The sequence below is a fragment of the Thermobia domestica genome, chromosome 10 (assembly GCF_964235325.1).
Source record: "Thermobia domestica chromosome 10, izTheDome1.hap1.1, whole genome shotgun sequence".
Classification (NCBI taxonomy): domain Eukaryota; kingdom Metazoa; phylum Arthropoda; class Insecta; order Zygentoma; family Lepismatidae; genus Thermobia; species Thermobia domestica.
The window spans coordinates 15,008,402-15,033,214 of NC_137463.1; the positions used below are offsets into that span (position 1 = coordinate 15,008,402).

General features: G+C 36.9%; 1 protein-coding gene across 3 annotated transcripts in view; it reads right to left on the minus strand.

The window, feature by feature from the left end:
• Positions 1-550: 550 nt before the first annotated feature.
• Positions 551-24,813, minus strand: part of LOC145662302 (four-jointed box protein 1-like) — a 115,513-nt gene continuing 91,250 nt past the window's right edge. For 2 of the 3 annotated variants that reach the window (XR_014127023.1, XR_014127024.1), the window contains exons 3-6: positions 12,108-12,223; positions 8,476-8,707; positions 2,168-4,644; positions 551-1,921 (exon numbers count right to left, since the gene is read on the minus strand). Coding sequence is in view for 1 of the 3 variants with exons in the window: in XM_081727738.1 (XP_081583864.1) it covers positions 4,255-4,644; positions 8,476-8,707; positions 12,108-12,223 (738 nt within the window). In the remaining 2 variants the exon portion in view is untranslated. Of the gene's footprint in view, positions 4,645-8,475; positions 8,708-12,107; positions 12,224-24,813 lie in introns of all 3 variants that reach the window. The other variant, XM_081727738.1, reaches the window with a different exon arrangement.

The following is a 24,813-nucleotide window of genomic DNA, read 5'->3' on the forward strand; positions in this document are numbered from 1 at the left end:
CCGTCCATAGATTTCACGACTTCGATGAATGTCCTCAACAGTCTTCAGCACTGTTGCCAACTCCGTTTTTATGGAAATAATTATACCCTGGCCGGCGAACGATGATTTGTGACAGCTCAGCTCGCGAGGACGACTGAGGAGTGCGGTGTTGCCATGTGCTTCTCGCGCAAGGGGAGAATCGTCTTCTTCCTCGTTGAGGGTGAGTGAAAGTTTGGCAATGTGCGGTGGTTACCATGGAGACGCGAGAGGTTCTGAGCCTAAGATTGGTTGAGCTGCTCGCTCGCCGTGGCCTTGTGCAAAGCTGTCAGAAATCATCGTTCACCGGCCAGGGTATAAGTAACAATTCAAAAGTCGCTAAATTGTTGTATTATCAATTGACTTAAACTTTATTCCTCTCACCAAAGGATGTTTAGAAAGTTGATAAGCCCATACTAACTTAGTATCTACAAAATTAATGATTATTTTGTTGCTGTCGAGAATTTCAAATTTGAAAAAAAATCACGATGTTAGAATTTCTCTCCCTTATGAACGGCCCTGGTGTCAGTAATCATTAATAAAGCTTAATATACATTTTACTTGTGACTGATATTTTCATATTTTATGAGTGCAATTGTCAATAACAGTGACTTAGCATAAAACACACACAAAAATTAAAGTGCTTTGTTTTCTCAATTGTAGCTTTTCTTTATTTTTATTCGCATGAGTTAGAGAAAGAATCGTCCCTAAAATTCATTTAAAAAATCTAGTCTATACAATTGTTGCTGAATACTTCACTCACCTCATTGGCAGAATATCTTTCTTTTTTGGATGGCTTTTACAGAATTTCATGAATTTGTACTCCAGTTTTTATTGTCTGGAACTTAGAATAATAATTATTTAGACGGATTCAAAAGTATGAGAATGCAGTTTGTACCCGCAAGACAAGTTGCTATTAATTAAAAACAAATAGTTAAACAAAAACGCCTGCGTAATAATTTTAGTACGACAGGCCTCAAAGTTGAGCTCTCGACCAGTCTAGCTTAGCTAATAGCACATATGCTTCTGATTCTGTGTTCAATTCTCAATGGAAGCACATATAGTTTTGATATTACATTAAATAAAGTTCACGTCTCGCATAGTTTTTACATTCTCAAAACCTTTACAAACACAATTATAGATTCAGATTAGAAGTGTGCACTATACCTGAATAAGTTAGCGGTGTAGATTAACGGTTAGTATATTAGATTCCGCACAGGTTTACTTTTGGTGTACAACAAGAAAGAAATTTTGAAAAATTATAATTGTTTCACTAATTTCCCTCTTATTGTTCCCTAAAAGATTTCCCCGAAAAGATAAGCATTTGTGCACCCAGGTTGGTCTATACTTTTTGTGTTATTTTGATGTCAGGAATCACCTCCCAAACGTTGTGGGTGTTGTTTTGAAACACTGTATATTTTAAATACTTCGATATTTTCTTCTACATTTCATAATTTGGAAGGAACCGAACGGAACTGAAAACAGTATTCTGAATAACTTAAATTGTATTTTTTACAATACTTTCTTCTTACATGAATAGAGCTTATTTAGCTGTATTTTATAAACCGATGCGATGTTCTTAATTATTCTTTTCAAAATAAAAGTCAGAGCAGAAAAAGATTTAATTTAAGCTTATAATATTTCATTTTTTACCTGTAAGCGATTATTGTCCCTTACAAGTCCACGAGATTTGAATTTGTAAAAGTCTTAAACTTCTACAGGTGATTCATGGTTCCTCGGAAAAGGAATGCATCTTAATAGCATCAACAAGAAATGCAATGTTTAAGAGATACTTGGGACTTCGCAACTATGTTGTATATCAAGAGATGTCAGCACCAACTGTCTTTATACTATATATGATTATGATACAATATACCATACCTAATACTATACATTATATTTAACCCTTAACGAGTTTTTGTTACCATATGGTTACACTTGTTTTGATCTTGCCTATTGCGTTTGAAGACTATTATTTTTAGGTATTGTTCCTTGTGGTTATTTGTGTACATGCTTTCCGCGGTCCACAGAAGCTATTGCCTCCTGGTGACAACTCTGGTAAATTTTACGCGGAAGGTAGTCTGTGGATATATTATTTTGCAAGCAGTGCCGGAAACAGACAGAAAAGATAGTGAACCGTAAAGGGTTAAACAGATCTAAGGGGGAAGAAAAATTTCCCCCACTTCTTTTCAACAATGAATACCTTATCTGGGTGTCTTGGCACTTTCTAACCCATTTACCTAGCTGATGTCAGTAAACCAGAAGAGGAGTTATTTTCTCTTGTGAGTATACACTACATGAAGCATGAAAAGCCGTAATTAAAAAGCTGGAATGATGAAATACATGGAGAATTGAAGCACTTGCAGGATAAAGGTGTTACGTTACATTTTTTGAAACGTTGCATTCTAGCGGTTCATGCATGTGTTATATGTTAATTATGTCACGTAACACCTTATTTAGTGAGTCCTCGTCTGGGTGCAGGTATTTAGAAAGGATAAAGGGGATATGTTAAGGGACAAAGTTGTGAAAGTCAAGTTTCCTGTCTTATTCAATTGTTACATAACACCTTTATCCTCCAAGCGCTTCAATTATAAAGATATCATTCATACAAAAAAATAATCATGACTACACTTTTCATGCATTCTTAGATATGTATATAATTCAAAATATAAGTTTTTTTATGTTTTTTTTCTAAAGTGTATAGATACAATTATGTGAGTGTGAATTATAACATAAACTATGGAAGTTCTTGCTTCTCCATTGGCAATCCTCAAAAGATAAGAAAAAATCCAGTTACCGGATCGGATAAGCTAGCGCAATGATAAAATTTTTCGTTAGATGTATTAAAAATTCTCCCTTAATTTCATTTGATTTTAATATAGTATTTTCAACCTTAAATTGTTAAAGAAAAAGTATGGGTTTGTAACAGACTTGAAGAGTTATAATAAATTCACCCAAGGTAAAGAGGAAACAAGGGTTAAATTTTGAGGAATGGACTCCTAAGTAAAAATAGCCCACGAAGGGATTGGAATGATTTTGATATATGAAAAGAGAAACAAATTCATGCCCCAGAAATTTGTCCCCAACGATTGATTCTTTCCAAATGTCACCCGAGGCAGAAATTTTATTCCAAATTTTAGGTGGAAAACAACCATTTCCAATTGAATGTTCTGTCAGGTCATGTTTTTTGTGCTCTCCTTCTCCGTAAACGAAGACTGAAAGGAGAAGGAGTAGATACAAAGCCAAAAGTTAGTAAAATACAGTGGCGATATTGAAATAACATCATCAACAGCGTAGCCGATGGTTTTGCACTCATAGTACTCGTGCACTACTAACGTATGTGTATTCCATTTTCCTGCCTTATTTCCTCCCTCTTTTGCTCCAGTATTTCTCACTACTATTCCTCAGACTGTAAAAGCCCGCTTCTATGTCACACATAGACCAGTAAGATCTGATATACACTATAGGATAAATCCTAGGAAATCTCTTTCGATTTTACCTAGGGTCAAAATCTCAACGTGTGTGGCATCAGATCGTGTCATTTCCTATGTTCTGAACTACCCCATGAGATAAAAATAAAATAAAAAAAATATTGTGCGTCAAGAAAGTTAAGAATAGTGAATTCTTAACTGACCATCCATCAGGACGTCCAGATCCTTTCATGGATCAAAGAGACAAATAACTTCTTATACCATTATAATTAATTTTTTAAATTTTTTCTATATCTTATATGTAATCTAGAAATCGTGTAAGAACCTTATATTTATTTCATGCTATTCCATTCTATGGTTGCCCACTTCCTGAAATATTTTCTCTTAACAGGAAATGCACTATTAGAAAGTGTTTCTTACGGAGGAGTTCCATCAAAGGGTGCAGATCGACTTTAGTAGGGTTAAATATAAATCCAGCATGTGGATATACTCCATAAAACTCCAACGAGAGTGCTAAAAACACGAACCAACTTGTGCTAGGTGGCCACCAAAAAGTGCGAATTCTATCTAACCGATTAAGGCAGGAGAGCAGGAAGGAGGGGATTGCAGTAGCGCAGGGGTGTATCCGCAGAAAGCAGGCACGTCAACGGACTTCCACCTTTTATACATGTGAGAGGTAAGATCCGGATGTGAAATCAAAGTAACACACTTGTTCCGCAGATTTCACGGACTTATTCATCCATAAAATGGAATAGCATCTTTTTTTTTTTTCCTTAATACTTCCGCACTAACGATTCAATAAATAATCTTAGCGTTTGGAAGAACCATACATTGACATTTCAGCCATTCTATCACACTCATTTATCCACACCCACACCTGATCCACTCGCTCAGCAAAATGATCTACAAATTCTTTATTGTTTAATATATCTGGTAATTTCTTAAACAGAGGCTCATATTTCGATATGAATTCCAGAAGCACTGTATGGGGTTCTGTTGCATTGTGAAGAAAAGCTACTCCGTTCACTGTGCTTTCTCGGAAAATACAAAAAGTCCGAAGCATGTCCTCGTGGAATTTGATAAATCGTTTCCCAGGATTTGCTGAATTTTCTGACGCTGAGTACAGTAAAGCATAACCGTCCACCATTCCACCTTCATTGTCGATCAGCCAGATGCTATTAGTCGACCTCGCTTTTACCTGAAAAATAATTTGTACAAATTAGTTTTAAATAACCAACACACAATGATTTATATTTCAAAAAATACTTTAAGGTATCAATGGTAAAATAATAATTTTACAGAGAAAGAGTGAAACAATAATTTGCGTTATTTTGTAGGAAATCGATATTGGCCATTCATACAAAAGACGATAGCTTAATAGGGCACACTACTAAAAATGATACAAAAGCTAACTTTTTTTTTTTTTTTTTCGTTTTTCGTAAGTGAAATGAGAAAATGAAATGAACCTTACCACAATAATAGATAAGTTATTCTACAACAGACAATACAAATCATAAGAATTTTCAGTGTTGCCATGCATAGAACTTAGTGTGGCCAGCATATGAATTACCAAAAAATATACGTTAAGGCAGCGACTAGAAAAATTAACTGTAATTGATAACTTATCATGTTGTCTTGGTTCCTTGTTCCAATAGTAGTTACTTTTTTTAAAAAAAATAATAGTTGTATTTATTTTGTAATTTAAACAGTACAAAATAAATAATTTTGTAATAAACATAAGTGACAATGTTTCACAACTATACAGCAAACAGCCATGATTATCATTTTATAGTTAATAGTGTATAGGAAAGAAAATTAAATGGAAATCCAAGAGAACGGCGGCAAGGAAGAAAAACAAACATGTCGACATAGAAACTGAGTATGGGAAGATTTTTCTAGAACGAAATGAAGTTCTAAGCAGACAGAAAGGATGCATTTACAACGCAAGAATCAACAGAATATTTTAGATATTGGCGGAAGAAAGTAAGAATGCCAAGAATTTGGGATACTGAAGAAAGATTTTGTGAAAGCAGTTAGCAAAATGAAGTTGCAGAATCACCAGAGGAAGGTAATATGGATACCGTAATATGGCTTTATTGTCTCATTTTGAATTATTGCATCTTCTGACTTTGTCCTGTTGGCCTAGTTTTATCCCCCCCCCCCCAATATAATTATCTTATTCGCACACTGATTTGCACTAATGTTTTCCTTATATATATATATATCTAGCTATTATATGTTTAAAATACAGTATTCTAAACCATTGCGTTTGTAAGTTACATGCGATTTTCTTTAAAATTGTTTAAATCTTGTGAAAAGTAACCCGGTCTTATGGTATTTAAGTTTATTTATAAGAAGGGAGAAAGAAACATTCTGAATTTGTACTTGAATACACGAAGAAAGAGCCTTGCCGTAAGATTTCTTAGAGACAGTTAAAGTTCCAACAGAAGATAATTCAGACTAAAAAGTATATGTGGAATATAGAACTGTTAACTTCACATTGCACGCAAGAACCAAAAAAAAATCTTAAATCTTGAAGATGAGATCATCGATTAACAAATAAAGAAGTTGAAAAATGAAATAAAATTTTTATTGTTATATATCATATCCTGCAGGTTACACTGAGAAAAATAATATATGTGGTGTACGTAAAAACGTGAGTCACGTGTGTAAATCCTGTAGTTTTTGGACTTAACGTACAGCAAACGTGTAACTGAAAAGTATATTATATACACACTTCCCGTATAAGTGTTCCTAATAAATGTACTTTCCGTACGAACGAAAGAACGTATATAGGGGGTCAGGATCTCACATACAGATGAACGTATGTAACATATAGCTGCCGTATGTGATATACGGAAGACTGTTGGATGTCAGACACTGTAGCGGCTTGAGGTAACATCTAAGCTGAAAAAAAGGCAGTACGTATGTAGCATATGAATAACATATGATCCGCACAGATTTCCGTAGAAAACATATGAATTCTGTATATCTGTATAATATACCGCTGTACGGATAACGGATTTTTCTCAGTGTAAAAGACTGATGATTAACGAAAATGAATAAATGTGTCAAACTTAAGTGAGAATATGGGAGGAAACGGGAAACCCCACGAAAATCCAGGGAAACGATGTTATTTTCAACAACTTAAATGAGAACAGTGTCTCCAAGAGGAGGAGGATCGGAGACACTTATATCGAGTATTAGGTGAAGTATTTTTTAAAGGAAACTGGAAATGTACATAGTGTTTGTCAATTTAAACACCGTTCATCAAAAGCGTTTTCCTCAACTGCGTGAACCAAGTCGTTTTGGTGGAGGTACTGAAGAATTTAGGGACGGTATATGAATATCAAAATCTCAGAAGAAACTTTCATATGACCCAACAATCAAGATAAAGAATTAAAAATCATAAAATGATAATGCAATTGGAAGAGGTGTTCGATACAATATTGTATCTCATGAACATTATTTTATCAGTTTCTGTAAGAATAACAAAGAATGGTTTGAGCAGAAAAAAGACAACAGAAGGGTTAATCAGAGGATTAGGCCATTGTTTTGTTAAAGTATGTTCATAGGGACAGTGGAAAATGTGGTGAAAAGGGCAGAAAAGAAGCACCATAATTCACGGGTGGTAATAAAGCGGTAATTCTTATGTAAAGGCGAAGAAATTAGCTGAGTGCCATAGAGCGTGCAAACTTTTAAATTTGTTCCCAGTGACGAATTCACGATGGCAATTATAATGAATTGTATTACTAGAGATTTAAAAGAGTGCATTTAATCAAATACTCCTTCCCCAGTGGCGTACGCAAGAGAAATTTGTGGTTTTAACCCGCTTCGGCAAAATATTAAGGAAAAATAAGCATTAACTATATTAAGATGTACACAGTAGCGGCGCTAGGCTCGTAATAGTAGGGGACAAGAGGGGAGGCAAGAAAAGTTTTGGGAGGAGAGGCAACCATACTTGTTTTGCTTTGATTATCATTATTATTATCGGTTGTACATATTATTATTATCGGTTGTGCATATTATTATTATTATTATTATTATTATTATTATTATTATTATTATTATTATTATTATTATTATTATTCACCAGCTGTATATAGAAAAATGGGTTGAAGAAGGGACGAAAAAAATATTGGGGTGGCGGTCCCCCCTCCTCGTCCTCCTGTAGCGTCACCACTGGATGTACACAGCAAAAAATGAAGTGTTAAAACAACACAAAATGACTAGCACTTTAGAGTGTTACTTGTGTTAATTTAACACCAAAGAAACCGCCTTCCGAGCATATCAGAATTAACAACTAACTGTCAATTAGAATTTTCATTGAATTTTATTGTTTGCTATAAATAAACCTTTATGCAATATATTTGGTATGAGTAGCGGTTCTGACAATGTGTTGATCTTATCTGTTTTTCTTATGTGTTAGGATATAAGAACAACAGATGGTAGAACTGGTACTCGTGTAACTATTGTCACACAATTAATACGCTTACAAAACTATATTCGTGACCGATTACACCAAAACATATTACGTTATTTGTTACTTTGCATAAATGTCAGATATACTGCGTAAAGCTTTGCTCATTGCAAGCACTAAAATCCAATTCAAATTCTCATTGACAATTACTAGTACTTCTGATATGCTCGGATGGCGATGTCTTTGATGTTAAATTAACACACAAGTAACACCCTAAAGTGGTAGTCATTTTGTGTTGTTTTGACACCTCATTTTTTGCTGCGTATATACAAAAATCTGATGTGTCGTGGAAAAGTATGAGATTAATGCTTAAATCGTCCTTGATGAAATTCTGCGTACGCCACTGGCCTACCCCAATTGTCTCAGAGTTTTTGAACAATTTAAGGTACAGCTACAAGCAATATGTGGTCTTATTGTTTCCCTCAATTTTAAGATGCCAGAGTAGCCCATAGTATAGATATAGCGTCTAATTTTCACAAGAGCAGTAAAGGTTTAACTCTGAAAAAGATTTGTTTATTTAATCAACACTACACCCAAGGTAACACTTACAAGATTATGAATGGTATCTTTCATTATATTGGGTTTCTCTTCTTTATCTGCCGCATCCTGCATACTGGCTACTCGGTCGTAATTACTGGTCAGGTAATCGAATACAACTAAATCACTCCATTGCATCAGCTCCCACAACTCAGCCAATGACAGTCCTTGAAGATGTCTTGAATGAACACTTAATGTTTGCTTATGCTCAAGAGCCCTCAGCACAGTCGGTGGCATGTGGTGTCTGAAAATCAGAAATTATAATTAATGTAAATCAAATCTCCTGGTCAGGTTTTCTTGGTTACCAAACATACAACGTCAGGAATTAGGAACTAGCTTTTTAAAATACAGTAAAAACCGTCAACTTGGCCACTTCTCTAAGTTGGCCACCTGCTTACCTTGGCCTAGTTCGTCTTGAACCTGCGTTTCCCCATAAGACATTTGTTACTTATTGCTCTGTTAAGTTGGCCACCTGTCTATCTTGGAAGTTGGCCGCATTGAAGCAATGTTTACCCTATGATAATGATCTTACCTGCGTATTTTGGCCACGCAAAATACCGTTTTATTATTTTTCTTAACTATTTCATATTCCCACATGAGAGGCAGGTGTTCTGTATTTATGAATGGAGACAAAAAAAAAAAAAAACAAGCATGGATTCCCATGATTTGTTCTTGGAGGTCAAAGGCCAGAACATTACCCTGATAACGGGGTGGTGAAGAAAGATGTGAATAAGAAAAAAACACGTACAGGAATTCACGAAATGACTGTACTTATTTGTTTACCATGTCTGTTTTGGTAAAACCATTAGCTGTATCGGGCCCTTTCATCAGTGGGAAGCTTTAGTAATTCCGGAAAATTCTCTAGGTTAAAGCTAACCGTCTCAACTGTCAACTATTGGCACCTGACGGTAGAGACCTGCACGGGCCGGACTTGGCCCGAGGCCCGAAACCCGGCCCGGCCCGCGGGCCGGGCTTGGGCGGGCCGACTCTATTATTTCTTTGGACCGGGCCGGGCTTGGGCGGGCCGACACTGATTTCTCTTCAGGTCGGGCTGGGCTGGGGCCGATTAATTGCAATAATTATTGACTTTCGTTAAACGATAATTAGAATAAAGACAAACGTTGAAGAAGTGTGCCCGTGAAAAATGTTACAAAATGAAACTTTTAAAATTTGTCGGGCCCGGGCTGGGCCGGGCCTAGGCACATTCGGGCTGGATTGGGCTCGGGCCAAAAATTTCAGCCCGTGCAGGTCTCTACCTGACGGCTTGTCGAAAGGTAGCGGAGTTTATCAATTCCCTCCTGATAACATCTTTTTCTCCGAGGGAAACATATGTAGCTCAAGGGGTAGACGATACTATACAAGAATTACAAAAGTAGAATATACGTATGTCCCAAAAGGAATAAAAGAAATACGTCTAGAACAGCGTTTCCCAACCGGTGTGCCGCGAATGGGCCGCTGGTGTGCTGCGAGGAAATGAAAACAAAATTATTAATGATATAGGAACCAAATTGCAAGACAGGAAATATGTGTATTTGAATTTCACATTACTATGAACCTCTATAAACGGAAAAAATACTGTAATTATAATATATTATTGTACATACATTACTACTACATAGATTGTATTTCGAAAACAGATTTTTATTAATGCTTAAAAATTGTGACGTATATGACCATGTTAATAAATTATAAGTTTCACTCTGTGTTACTTATCTGTACATTTTTAATGTTGTAAAAGTATTTATTATCATTGTTATGACCATTATTGCTTCTTTATTGTTACAGGTTATTTCGTAACTTGAAATTTGAAAATCTCATTCTATCCTTTCCACAAAGCAAACACACATACAAATTACCGCCATTCTGTTTTAAAAGTATGAGAGATTTGTTTGTTTGCTCGTTATTTAGTGATCTTCCTTAGTGAAAGGTTGGATACATTCTTCGAAAAAGAAAGTGTAGGCCTATTCTACTTTTGGATTTGAATGAAAAATATGCATAAGATTTACGATGGAGGAAAACCAGTGATCGAGCTTTATTCTCTGTGAGAAGGTGGTCAGTAATCACAGAAAAAAATACGACGGTATTTTCTATTTACAAATAATAATAATAATAATAATAATAATAATAATAATAATAATAATAATAATAATAATAATAATAATAATAATAATAATCTATGAGTGTGCCGCGAGAATTCAAGTTAGACCCGTAGTGTGCCGCAAGTTGAAAAAGGTTGGGAAACGCTGGTCTAGAATGAACCACCATAAAATATTTGTCACTGTTTAATCAGTTTTGATGAAAAAAGTTTCTTACTCTGCAGACAGTAAAAGAGCGATTTCCGATTTCGGTGTGTATGTGTTCAGTGGAAGGGACGTGTTGAGTTCATGAATTCATAACGGATTCGAAACGTTAAAAGTTGAATGAATTGTGCGTAAAGATGAAAAAGGAAGTGTTAGATTTGATAGATAAAGGTGTGAGTCAACACTCAATATCTGTACAATTTAGGGTATCAAAATCAACGGTAGAGAACATTATTAAAAACAGGGGTTCAGTTACACCGTATGTTATGATTACTAAACATACATTACTTAAAAGTAGCTGTCGTGCCATTGCTTCTTAAAATTTTACAATCAAGTAATACTAGAAATCCTATTCTAAAAATACACCAATCACACTTATTTCTTCAACTACGAAGGATCACTGGTAGTTTATTGCATTCCAGAAAGGTGGACCATGCATGGGATGTTATGCTAGTTTTATGTTAGATTATTTATTAAAAAAAAAAAAAAAAAAATGAAAATAAGACTTCCAGAAACAGGAATCTCAAGGGTACTGCTTTTGAATGACAATGCATTTGCTCACAAAACATGTTAAACTGTGCACAAACTGAATGATGAAAAATCCAGGTTCTTCGTTGTATGTGACTTCTGGCTGTTGCCTTGTGTGAGGTACCGTATGTCACGTCAGTGATGCCGACTCGTAGGAAAAATCACAATTTTTGTGCATTTTTTTAATATTAATTTCTCGAAAAGGAGTAACCGGTGGGGGCACTCGGTCGAAAAAGTGTAAAAAGCTTTTACAGGCCAGTCATCCTGAATGAGGTTTTCCTGTTTTTTTTTTTTTTTTTATTTACACCAGGCAAATACCGGGGTGGTACCTAACTTATAGGTCCCAGACAGCTTTCTTCCTTCCCCAATCCTTTCCTTTTCCCGGATAGTATGATGGCCGAGGGACTCATCCCTCATACATGACGGGCTAACATGGCCATAGATGCCGAAAGCACAGAAATCCAAATCCTAAATCCTAATCGAAAAGGAATAAAGATAATTTTCGTTGCAATTGACATCAAATATGGGATTTTTCATCAGTAACAACAAAATTCTGTATGGGTGGAGACTAGACCAAAAGTAGACCAATGACTCCTCAATAACTGTCAAACCTTTGTTACCATACTATGCATGCTAGTATAGAAGTAACTTTTATTCTAATTTTCTTCTTCCTCCACAAAAGTATACGCGGTGACATTTCTTCTCAAAATATTTAACACCGGGATCTCCATGATTTCCTATCCTGCACGGTACAAGAAACATCTAAACAATAAATATTTTTTTTAATAAACTAAATCTAGAGAAAAAAACAATAACCTTTCTAAATCCTCTATCCACTGGATAAGAGCCACAATGCTTCCTGCCTTCCAGCCTGCTTTCTCTAATGCCTCCGAGATATTTCCATTCTGCCACTGGTCGGTTCCTAGGTCGACCTAAAACAAAACATCCAAAAATAAGTTTTTGTTAACTCTTATTATGATGATATAACAACAGTGATTCAGGTTAGACAAGAAATATTAGTTTTTAAACTCTTACAAGTATCTGAAACTAGAACAGAATATGGTTAACTAGTGTAAAGTTCAGTCTTTTAATTGACAAGGGAGAAAGTCTTTTATATAAGTTATTTCAAAATACAGCACCTGAATATAAAGAGCGAAACTTGTAATGTCTGTACTATAATATCACTTTCCCACATTTAAAAACAAATTTCATAATATTATTAGGATATAGCGAAAAAGAAAATCGTCCAAAGAGACATGTACGAGATATGTTCAAAAAAACAAACCAAACTTTTGGTATAACATCTTTATTACTCATTGTACAACATTTTAAACACTGTCCCGCTAAAAGTAGTCCACTCTAATGGCAATACACCGTTCCCAACAAGGATGTTATAAAATAGAGGATCTGCCTATACAACAAAATCATGATACGTCACAGCTTCGCCACTTCCACTCTGCCCGCTCCACCCAATAAAATCGCAATGTTTTGAGCCAACATTCATGGCGGAAACGAGAGTAGCCAATCAGACTCGATGCTCTGACAGATTTTTTTTTTTTTTTTTTTTGCTTCATTGATTTAACAGGATGAAGATACGTATCGGCAGATCCTATATTTTATAACATTCTTGGTTCCAACGTTTCTGCCATTTTTGAAAAGTCTACTGGAACACACTTTCTGGGATGGTGCAAAAGTCTCTTGTCACATTATCCTGAATCTCCTCTATGATCGGAAACGACGTCCTTTCAAAGTTATTTTAAGTTTACGAAAAAGTCTGCTGGTGCTAGGTACAGAAAATAGAGTGAATAGGACAGAACGGAAACCTGATGTTTTGCCAGATAATTGCGGATGAGTAGGTAGAGACCTGCACGGGCCGGGCCCGGCCCGAAGCCCGACCCGGCCCGCGGGGTGGGCTTGGGCGGGCCTACTCTGCTATTTCTTTGGGCCGGGCCGGGCTTGGGCGGGCCGACACTGTTATTTCTTTGAACCGGGCCGGGCTTGGGTTAGCCGACACTGATTTCTCTTCAGGTCGGGCTGGGTTGGGGCCGATCAATTGCAATTCTTTAATAATTATAGACTTTAGTTAAATGATAATTGTAATAAAGCCAAACGTTGAAAAATGTTACAACGAATGCAATAGCTATTTACAGTTTGTGTTGCAGCGGCTCCACTTTCACTATAGAGGATTGCAGGCATTATGCGGTAAATTAAGCTCTGACCTTGACCTTCACTGAACTCAAAATATAACAAGAAGGGGTGGGAATGTTTTGCCTGTCGCTAAACAATATTGCCATCTTCACTTTATGCTAAAAATCAATTAAGTTAGATTTTTGTTACAGGGAATGGAGTTTTTGTTCTCTCGATGACAGGCAAAGTTCTAGGAGGCAATGGTACCATTCGGGAGGCAAGCTTCAGGTTGTGAACCAGAGTTTAGAAAATGTTTGAGGGTTAGGTCAAATTTAATACTAAATTTTGAGAAAGATTGGGCTCGAGCTAATTTCTTAAAAAAATTATCGCGCCGGGGTCGGGCCAAAAACTTTTAAAATTTATCGGGCCGGGCTTGGGCCAAGAATTTAAAAAAAACTTATCGGGCCGGGCCGGGCTCGGGCCGAAAATCTCCAAAATTTTTCGGGCCCGGGCTGGGCCGGGCCTAGGTACGTTCGGGCTGGATTGGGCTCGGGTCGAAAAATTCGGCCCGTGCAGGTCTCTATGAGTAGGTGCACCATCCAAGTCTGGTTTTCCAAGAATTCAGACGTCTTCCTGTGCACAACACCCATCAACTGCTAAAATGTCCTGGTACTACCGTTTGTTTACCACCTGACCACGTGATACAAACTCATGATGGACATTGCCTTCCCAACTAAAACTGTATAATGAAAAAACATCATCTTGATGTCTGACGGACTCATGTGTGCTTTTTATTTGGACGAGGAGAGACTGAATGAATTGAGTAGCAAGTGAAATATCTCTTCTGTAAATGTTCTGACAAGTTTGTAGCAAATTTCACGCACACAAGTTGTTCTCCAAGCTGTTTCATCGTCTCTGTATCATTTATCCAACAAACAGCTTCTGCACGTGTTCACTTCCGCGGCCGTAGCTCGCCAACTAACGGTCATAGTGATAACGCCGTAAATAGCAATTTGTTTTCTAAACGTGCCGCTAGGTGTGCTGCAGAGTGCTCTCTTTGCCGGTTAGCGCGCTATTGCAGAAGCTAGGTTTATTTCCGAACACACCTCGTACACCAATCGACAGATTTTATGGAGCTGAGCACAATGATAAGTTAAATCCCAATGCGTAGTTTTCGAGATATATCAGTTTTCTTTTCTAAAAATAATTCTGTACGATAACCACCTTCCGATTAATGTGAAACTCCTACTGAAGCGTACTCTCATTAACATTTGTCATTATGACACGTGCAAGAGACAGTTCCTAGTGTGATCAATGATATGTAGCCGAAAATTAAAAGTAATTTTCTTAAAGATAAAATGAATTAAATCCTTTAGTTTAACGTCCCAAGATTACGCCCTATAGGCTAAGGGAGACGGTGATTAAAGTAAGTGAATGATGATGAAAGAATTGGTGGAATGAAAAGGTGGGAGGAAGATATTTCCCGTTTCCTCCCACATTCTCATTCCATCAATCTTCCATCATCACTCACTTGCTTTAAATCATTCTTCTCCTTTACCCTAAAAATAAATAATTGTGGGGTGTTAAACTGTTCATTTTCACTTCTGATTGTATAACATAAATACAATTCTAATTTAATTGTAGTTAATATTGCTACCTCTGCCTCAACAACTACTACAACAACAACGAAAATGCCAAATTTTAAAAGGGACCGCGATGGCTCAGTGGTAGAGCGTTCACCTCTTGGTGCATGTGATCCAAGGGCGTCGTTTAGGGGGGCAGGGAGGGGCATTTGCCCCCCTGAGTATGAGATTTATATAGATTTTATCAACACAATAGTAGTAAGTCAGTGAAAAACGCGAAATTTTACATATATCAAGGGGTCTTGCCCCCCCCCCCAAGCCAAATCTGAAATGACGCTACTGATGGATCCTTGGTTCGATCCCAGCTCGCGCCAAGTAAGCTTTGTGGTGGAAAAGACACCGTGTGCGTGGGTTTTCTTGAGGTTCTCCCGTTTCCTCCGACTTTCTTCATTCCACCATCTCATTCATTTATCATCATCACTGTCTCCTTTAGCTTAACCGGCATAATCGTGGGACGTAAAACTGAAAGATTTCATTTCAAATTTTAAAACTATGTGGTTCGTATCTTGCCTTAAAAATTAAACAGGAGTCTTCAACCCTGAAATAACTGGGAACCACTGTTATATAATATTTTATTATGAAGCAAGCATCGACATTGAAAATAATAATAATAATAATAATAATAATAATAATTATTATTATTATTATTATTATTATTATTATTATTATTATTATTATTATTATTATTATTATTATTATTATTATTATTATTATTACAAAGCTAACCACTTGGCGTAGCGGTCCGATTTGTAGGCCTGAGCCGCTCCACGCCATCTGTTGGCGACTGCTGAAACTACGTCCAGCCTAACGACAAACAGGTGGTGGCGTATCGGAAACTTCCTAGACCTAGTGGTCATCATGTCTTTTATGCAAGTTACTCCCTAGTTTGCCTCACAACACTGGGTGGACGCCGAAAATTGGGGAAGCACCGACCGGGAATTGGGGAACCCGGGACAACCCAGACACAAATACAACGCTCTAACCACTTAAAAAAAAATGATCAACCGATCATACTTCAGTTTCTTGAGCACCCGAGTTTCCTCGTATACAAGGTTTCTTTAACCTTTTAATAAAGTTGATAGGGACACGAACACATAGATACCCAGGACCGTTAAAATATCAAAGGCTCTCGTACCGAGAATCGAAGCCCGGACCCAGTTCACCAAAGGTGGATGTGCTAGTCACTAGACCAGCGGGAAGGGCTTCACTAGACTATTACGTCATGTTGGGTTCATTACTTTGTAATTCCTGTTTCCGTAGCCATCCCAATATGAAATTTACACAACAGGTGGACGCCATAACCCTACACTACATGTGTTGTTTTGACGAAAATCAAGAATGCATTTTTTCAGATATTTGAGGCCAAAGCTCACAGTGTGTGACCTTGACCCCCAAAAATAGCAGAAATGGTCTGCACCTATTTTTGTTAAAAGGGCATTCCTTTAGCTTTACATCAAGCCTAAGATGATGTTTCTATCTAAATTAGGAACGAAGTTATGATTTATTTTCATTTAGCATGTATCCGACAACTACTTGTCTCTGGAGTCTACAACTTGGCAAATGTTATTTACCCCACAAGCTCTTGCTTTTCACCAAATTTCATCACAATCTGAGATGGTAAGTTTTTTTTTTTTTTGTGATGATTTAGAATTGAATGACCCTACTGCGACTACTGGAGGTGTTGACTGATACAGTCCATCTCGATTTCAACTAGTAATTATTATTAATTTCTTCATTTTAAATTCTAAAATTAAGAATTTAAAACCTTAGGAGTGCGTGAGAAACCAGTGTGTCGCGACACATCGGTTGAGAACCACTGGTATATACATTTGTCTACAAGCCATACTGTTCAACGTATTTAAACCAAATATAAAACATAGGGTTTTTCTAAGATTCTCCAGGGGAAGATTCTTTACGAATTCTTCTTCAAGTCCCAAAAAAATAAAGGTAGTTTATTTACTAAAGGACGAAATTTGAAAACTGCAATTTTGTTGGAAGCCTATCTAACGATTTTCTCTGTACTTCTTAAATCGATATTGTGTCACCAAGCCTATCATAAGGCGTAACTTACTTCTCTCTCTTTAAAAAAAGAATCCGGGAGTAGTTTATTCCTCGAGCACAACTATTTCATTCTTTCTTTAGTTTTTTTTTTTCTCAAAAAGGCTACGATATTGTTCATATTACGCAAATAAATGTATGGTTAGGCTAACAAGCCTATCATACAGCATAAATCACTTTCATTCTAAACGATGAAATGAAATCTTTCAGTTTAACGTCCCACGTTTATGCTTTTTAAGCTAATGGAGACGATCATCAAGGCAAATGAATGATGATGGAAGAATTGGTGGAATGAGAAAGGAGGAAACGGTAGTACCCCGACAACAACCCATGGAGACGATGTTGTCCACCACAAATTTACTTTGTCGGGGATCGAACCAGGGACCCCACGTACCAGAGGTAAGCGCTTTAGCACTGAACCATTGTGCCACCCTAAACCTTGTGAACGATATTTTTAAATCTGTAAACAATTAACATTGATAGAGAAGAGGATGGTTTGGATCCGTGTACCTTCTCCATCCGCTACGCCACTGGTACCTACACTCGGCGACGCAACTAAGCTAGTTGTTGCCCGGAGCAAGAACTCATCTTACCCCTCCCCCCTGACCAACCAAACCAAAACGCTACCCGACTACACCTGATATTTACATCACTCAGTAATTCTCCTATTCATTTTTTTCTTCAAGTGGTAAAACTTGATTTTCAAATTGCAGTACATCATTTAATTTTTAGTACAAAATAAAACACCAAACTAATTAGTATTTGATTGCCACATAATCTGAGATTAGCATGCTTGACATACTCTTCTACTCTTATCATAATAACTGCAAATCACAATGTTTTTGGAATTACACTATATCGGGATGTGCATATGTGTAGAATGAATCAAAATTCTGATGCTTTAGAATAGAATATTTAACTATGACAAACAGCCAAACTGTTGTCTTGAGTATTATACTCGAACTCGGACATTTTGGAAATCTCTTATATCGATGTAAGTTAAATGAAAACACAAAAAGCTGGAACTAAAATTTATCTTTGTAGGCTCTTGGCTGCAAAGGTTTTTCCAATGTCCTCTAAAGATAGCTTTGCAGCTAACTTATGCTCTATGGATACTGTGATCCTAAGGTTGGTGAGTCGTTGTTCTCCTGTTAAGTTTCTGAGGTATTTTTTATGATCTTTAGTTTGCGAAAACTCCTTTACTTGCCTTATAGTGAAAATAAATATTTGCCTAGTTTTACGCCCCCGTCCCAATCCGGCGCCCGGGCCACAAGACCTGTTTTCTCTCCCTTAGTTGCATCACTGACTACGCTGCAGTATTTTCATTGCTATAGATCAAAATTAACCTGCAACGAAAACATGCAAAGTCATTCCAAGCCTTTCGCTACTCAGTGAGAGCTTGTTTACTATGACGAACAAACAAGGTAATCTATTTCATGTTAATTGCTTTTTTTTTTTTTCTTTTCCTCTCTGCTAAACTAAACAAGGTCACACAGATGAAAAATGCGGCGAATGGTCTCCAATAATACACTGAAGAGTATCGACACTAACTGATATTTTTAAAAACAGGAAGAAGCAGCTTTCTTTTGTTACGACGACAAATTGTTACGAAACCAAACAAGACACAAATCCAGTTACGTAATCTAACGCGAAATAAGCAGAAAATCCAAACAACCAGAAGAGATTGAATGTTAATTTGGCCTTGAACACTTCTGACTGGACGGAGAGGAACAGTAGAATAAAACTTCTGTGGTATCTATCGATAAAATTATTCGTATATTAAGGACTACGATAAAATAAGATTATAAGAAAATGTCCAAGCATGCTACTCACAAATTATTTGGCAATCAAATACTAATTAGTTTGTGTTTTATCTTGTACTAAAAATTAAATTATGTAATTTTGCAATCAAGCTTTACCACTTGAAGGAAAAATGGAATGGGAGAATTACTGTGTGATGCTGAAATCGGGGAGTGCTAGGCCCGTATCCAGGGGGGTCTAGGGGACAGGCCCCCCCCTTAAATTTCGCTGGCCCTTCTAAAATTTTCACGATAGGCTTGCAAATAAACTATAATATGGTGATCAATTTAATATGGTTGGATCGGGCCCCCTAACTTCAGCCGGGCCCCCCTACATTTTTGGGCTGGCTACCGGCATGGGAAGCGCCAAGGCGATTTCTTACCCTAGGCGACAAGTAGCTTACTTGCGTCGCTGCAACGAATCTGAAAATGAAATCTTTCCGTCCGATGCTTGTGTCCTTTAGCCTAAAGGAGACAGATGACTCATGAAAAGTAAATGACTGAAATACAGCTGAACCTCGATAACTCAATTTTTTTCACATTTCCTTGAACTCTCCATAACACTCAATGTTGTAATAATCTCTGTAAGTTGAATTTTAAGGATTTCATAATCATATTTAGAAACCTCGGTAACTCGAACTTCCGCATCTGTAAACCTTTACAAGTCGAAGCTTACCTCTAAAAAATCGAATTTCTCTTGATGTGGGCTCGATAACTCGAAGCTATAGCTCTATGCATTTACGCAATTGTTATTCTTGCTAATGTGTATTGTAATTGTGTTTTACTTATTCTATTATTTTGTTTTTACTAGTCATCTTATTTAATTTAAGGAACTTTCACAACTTTTCGAGTTATAGAGGTTGAAGGAATAAAACTTTGAGTTATAGAGGTTGAATTAATAAAACTTTGAGTTATAGAGGTTGAATTAATAAAACTGAGTTATAGATGTTGAATGAATAAAACTTTGAGTTATGGAGATTGAATTAATAAAACTTTGAGTTATAGAGGTTGAATTAATAAAACTGAGTTATAGATGTTGAATGAATAAAACTTTGAGTTATAGAGGTTGAATTAATAAAACTGAGTTATAGAGGTTGAATTAATAAAACTTTGAGTTACAGAGATTGAATTAATAAAACTTTGAGTTACAGAGATTGAATTAGTTGCTTTTGATGAGGAACGCGGAACCTCAGTATCTCGAATGTTTGTTGTAGCCATCTTGGTAACTCGAACCTTGAGTACTCGAAAAACTCGAACTTTTATCCATTCCCTTCAGCTTCCAGTTATTGATGTCCCACTGTAATTGCTAGAGTGACAATTTAGGGAGAAAAAAACACAAGAGTCCCGGAAAATGCACGATATTGTGCATCACAAATTCACTGGGATCAAACCAAGGCTAGAGATTTCAATGGATTTGTATGTATGTGTCATGACCTCTAAGTGTCGAAAAAGAGGTTTTTCAGAGATCCATAATAAGTATGTTTTGAAACAGAGATGGTGTTGAATGTATTGAGATCAAATGTATTGAGATTGTCTGTTGTGTCATCACAGGAAAACGGCTGAATCATTTTAAATTAATTTTTGAGCATAGCTCTTAGGCTGAACTGAGTTTCAATCATTTTCACTGTGAGTGAAATGCCCATTCTAAGGGGAAAGGTAGTTTAAAGTTTTCGCAAAGAACGATGTCATAAGCGTATTCTTTCCGTGCGAAGAACAGGTATTTCAACTAGTTTTAATATATAGTAGATTAGATGAACCTGCGCTGTCCACACAGCGTATCATTTTAATATGAGCATGAATCTTCTTCCCACTTCCCATGAATCTCCTATGCTATTAATTTTACATCGTTTTGAATCATAAAGGAAGAGAACTGGCCACCCTCTCTATTGCTTTATTTACCCAGTCTAGTTAGAAAAATAAGTTATTAAAACACAAAGAAAAGGCATTCTCATGAGAACATACACACTACAAATGGAGAGAAGTGGATCATTTGATGTACACAGTACATGCAATTACACAATGTCTTTGTATTCAGGTATTCTATTGTGTATTTGTACTGTGTTTCTATTAATCGTGGTTAATGCACTCTCTCTGGAGTGAAAGGTCGTGAGGAAGACATTGAACAAAGAACAATGAAAATAAAAGACATAATGTGTTTACTATTACTATTATTATTAGTTGATTACTAATTCAGCTGTTGTTAAAGCTGTAGGTTTCCACTTTTGCTTTCTTTTTAATTAAATACATAAAAGGTTACATAATGGCGGAGTCTCAGGGTCCACAGAGCTTGTATATGTCATTCTAATACCACATAAACTGTCAGTAATCAGGAGGCCATTTTAAAAGCTGTTGTTGTGGAATAAGACTCGAGAAGGGGGGGGCACGATAGAATAGTTTTTTTTTTTCTGCCAATGTGAACACAAACAAAATGAAAGACTCGTCATCTACAGAAGTCATTTTCAGCTGGCCAGTGTATGACGTAGAAGCTCGTTTTTATAATCTGAGATAAATGTAATGTGCAAAGGAGGGGAAGGGAGATGTTAACAGTGTACGCGTAGTCGTGGGTCCACGAGTAGTGCAAGGAGTGGACACCCCGAGAGGTTAATCCTAACCCCCCGCCGCTCCCCAGATATGATGTATTTTAATTAGTGGTGGGTACAAACTGGTTTTCTATGAAAACAGTTTGACAAAACCGAAACCAGTTTCGGTTTTTTTTAAAAAAGTTTTGGAGAAAACAGAAATTTCGGTTTTGTAAAAAAAAAAAAAAAAAAACAGTTTTTGTTTCTCTAAAACCGGTTTTGCTTATCCCTTATTTTAATGTATATCAAGTAACATAAAATATCCTTTTTGGTACACAAGAAATATAGCTCCTCCCCCACAAGAATGTCTCTACCTTTTCGCTTGTTACCCCAAAAAGTAAAGATGGCGTCGTCATTGATCAGATCACACCTTTAAGCTCAGAGCAGCGTCACTGACGAAGTGTAAAAAGCTCAATAGAAGAGGGATAAAGGTGTAGAGAAGTGTTAGCAGGTACGAGCAGTTAGGAATCCATAACCAGCCATCAACACCAACATCGATGTTCCTGTTTGCCTTTCACGACACTACTGCACATTCCTCGTCTGCTCCTTTTGCCTGTTTGTCTGGTATACTAAGGATAGGAGAAGCTCTGTAAACATGGCGTCTCAAAGAATCGAGTTAGAAATTGATTCAGAAACAATACCAAAAGCATTTAAAACAACTTGAAACCTTATTCTTTCTTGGTTGGAATAAAAGAGATGCAAGCGAATGACGGAAGAATTTGAGGAGCGAGAAAATGTACGAACATGGAACTCTCATGCGCAAACTTACACATTCTACGATAGAACTGGAAACCCTCCACGTAAGGCGTCATTGACGGTGTGGGTCAATGAAAACTTGACCCACTGAGCCAACAACAACCGTGACCCACTCTGATTCACGACCCGCAATGACCTACCACCCATCATGACCCACTTTGACCCACGATTCACACCCTCCTCTTCACACCTATAATAAAACAAGACTATGAAATTATCAGTAATCGGAGTTTGAATTTCTACGGTCAATCGCTCAAGCACTGCTCTGTTACAATTCCAGTGGATTGGACATTTACGATATAAAATGGTAAAGTGTTTGTCGTGGGCCATAATATTACGATGAATTTCAACTTAATCATCTTATTTCCATGTTGGGGGGGGGGGGGGGCACGGTGGCTCAGTGGTAGAGCGCTCACCTCTGGTGCTTGGGGTCCCGGGTTCGATCCCAGCCCCCGCCAAGTGAACTTTGTGGTGGACAAACACCGTGCTCATGGGTTTTCTCGGGGTACTCCCGTTTCCTCCCACTTTCTTCATTCCACCATTTCACTCATCTCTCATTATCACCGTCTCCTTTAGCCTAACCGGCATAACTGTGGGACGTAAAACTTACAGATTTCCATGTTGGATTCCAGGTACTTTTTACTGGAAAATAGTCTCAAATCAATGTACAGTAAGCCAACGTTTAAAAAAAAGTAAAAAAAAAAAAAAAACCCTAAAATTGTACTGTGTCTCGAAAGTCAAATAGCAAGTCCTATTGCTATTATTACAATTAAAAATATCAATTATATCCAAAAGTGCTTGAAGATCTTTTTTTCACTACACCGTATATTCATCTCAGACAAGTAAATAAAAACAAATGAAAAAGGAGAAAAATAGAGGCCTTGGAAATAAACCGTACACAAATTGACCAGTGTTCAAAGATACTGCCTATAACGCACTGAGCAGAGTGGGTTACGTCCTCTTGACCATGACCTACTGTCCCACTCACAAATTTTGACCCATTTGACCCACGACCCACTGACTCACTCTATCTCTGGACGTCAGCATTCTATCCTCTAGCCAGAATCACTTTCCTGCAAGAGTTTCAAAGTGGGGAGACGAGTGTTAAATGCACTTAAAACCAGGGGCGGACCAAGAGCCGGGCAACCCGTTCAACTGCCCAGGGCGCCACAGTCAGGAGGACGCCAAAATGAGCCTCAAAAAGTAAATTTAAAACGTGTTTTCTACTGACTTGTTTGGTTTATATTCTTGTAAAGTAGCGTCAATTACATCATATTTTTCCATTCCACCGTGGAAGAAGAGTTTCAGAGTACTAGGGAACTGTATCGACAAATGGAGACATGGTATGTAGAAAAAAAAAAGAGTGGAAGGGAAGTTGGTATTGTTTACAGCGGGCCATGTTCTTTGTGAACTTTTCCCAGGCAATGTGAACTGTTCCCAAAAAGTCATTTTGAAGCAATGCAAACCGATAGAGAATTTGAAGAGTATTAATGGATGCAAGAAGAATTGCAGAGACTCTCAAAATCAAACCCCTATTTCCCGGTTATTTACAATTACGACCACGGAAAACCAAACGTCAGTTTGAATTTGAGGTCCCTGATGAGCGCATTGCGGATTCCAAGGTTTATTTCAAAAGTAGCTTTTATTTTCATGTTTTGGATCAAGTCATAAGCTCACTAGAAGAACAGTTTTCTCAACTAAACGATCATCATGACCTATTTGGGTTTTTATCAGTGGCGGCTAATGTTAGCGTTGCAGCGTTGCGCAACGACCAAAGTATTACAAGAAAAATATTATTATCAATAGTAATAAAGAACAGAAAAAAATACTTTTTAATACTCGCATATATACACTTTAAATAACTTTTTTTTTTTTTTTTTTTTTTACTTCTGTAACTGTCCGCTCCGTTAATCTGTTTTAAAAAGCGAAAAATAATCCGTCACAGAGTCTGTAATTTATATTGTGTTGCAGCGAGCATACAACGACCAGATTCCTTCAGCGCGGCAATTGCAGCAAAAGTTAAGTCTCCTTTCCCCTATCTCGTAAGTTAAAGGAACTGGTCGTTGCAGTGCTTCTGCAACACAGCACGGTTTCCAGTGAACGAGAAGGATTTTCGCGCTAAATAAGATTTCTGAATTTTCTTTCACTAGCAATTAGCAAATGGAATTTGTTTTTATGCATTCATATTTTTAAATTACGGGACCATACTGAAGCAAATCAATATAATGACAATTAAAAAAAAAAAGTAATTGCAGTATTACAAAATAAGAAAGAAAATATCTAATAGAGGAGAAAACAAATGAAAGTAGACCCGCATTTACAAGTTAATTCTTAGCTTATATTGATAATGAAGGCTTCTTCTACAGTAATTTGTGAATCAAATATTAATAAGTCAGTATGTAGAATCGCTTCCCCCCCCCCCCCTGTGGATAGTATTTTAGAATAAACACATTTCTTTTATAAAATAAGTATATTTTATACTCTTGATAATTTCCACATAAAACTGTATGATGGAAACGCCACATTGAATTTGGGACTAGTTAGCAATGCTCAGGGGCGT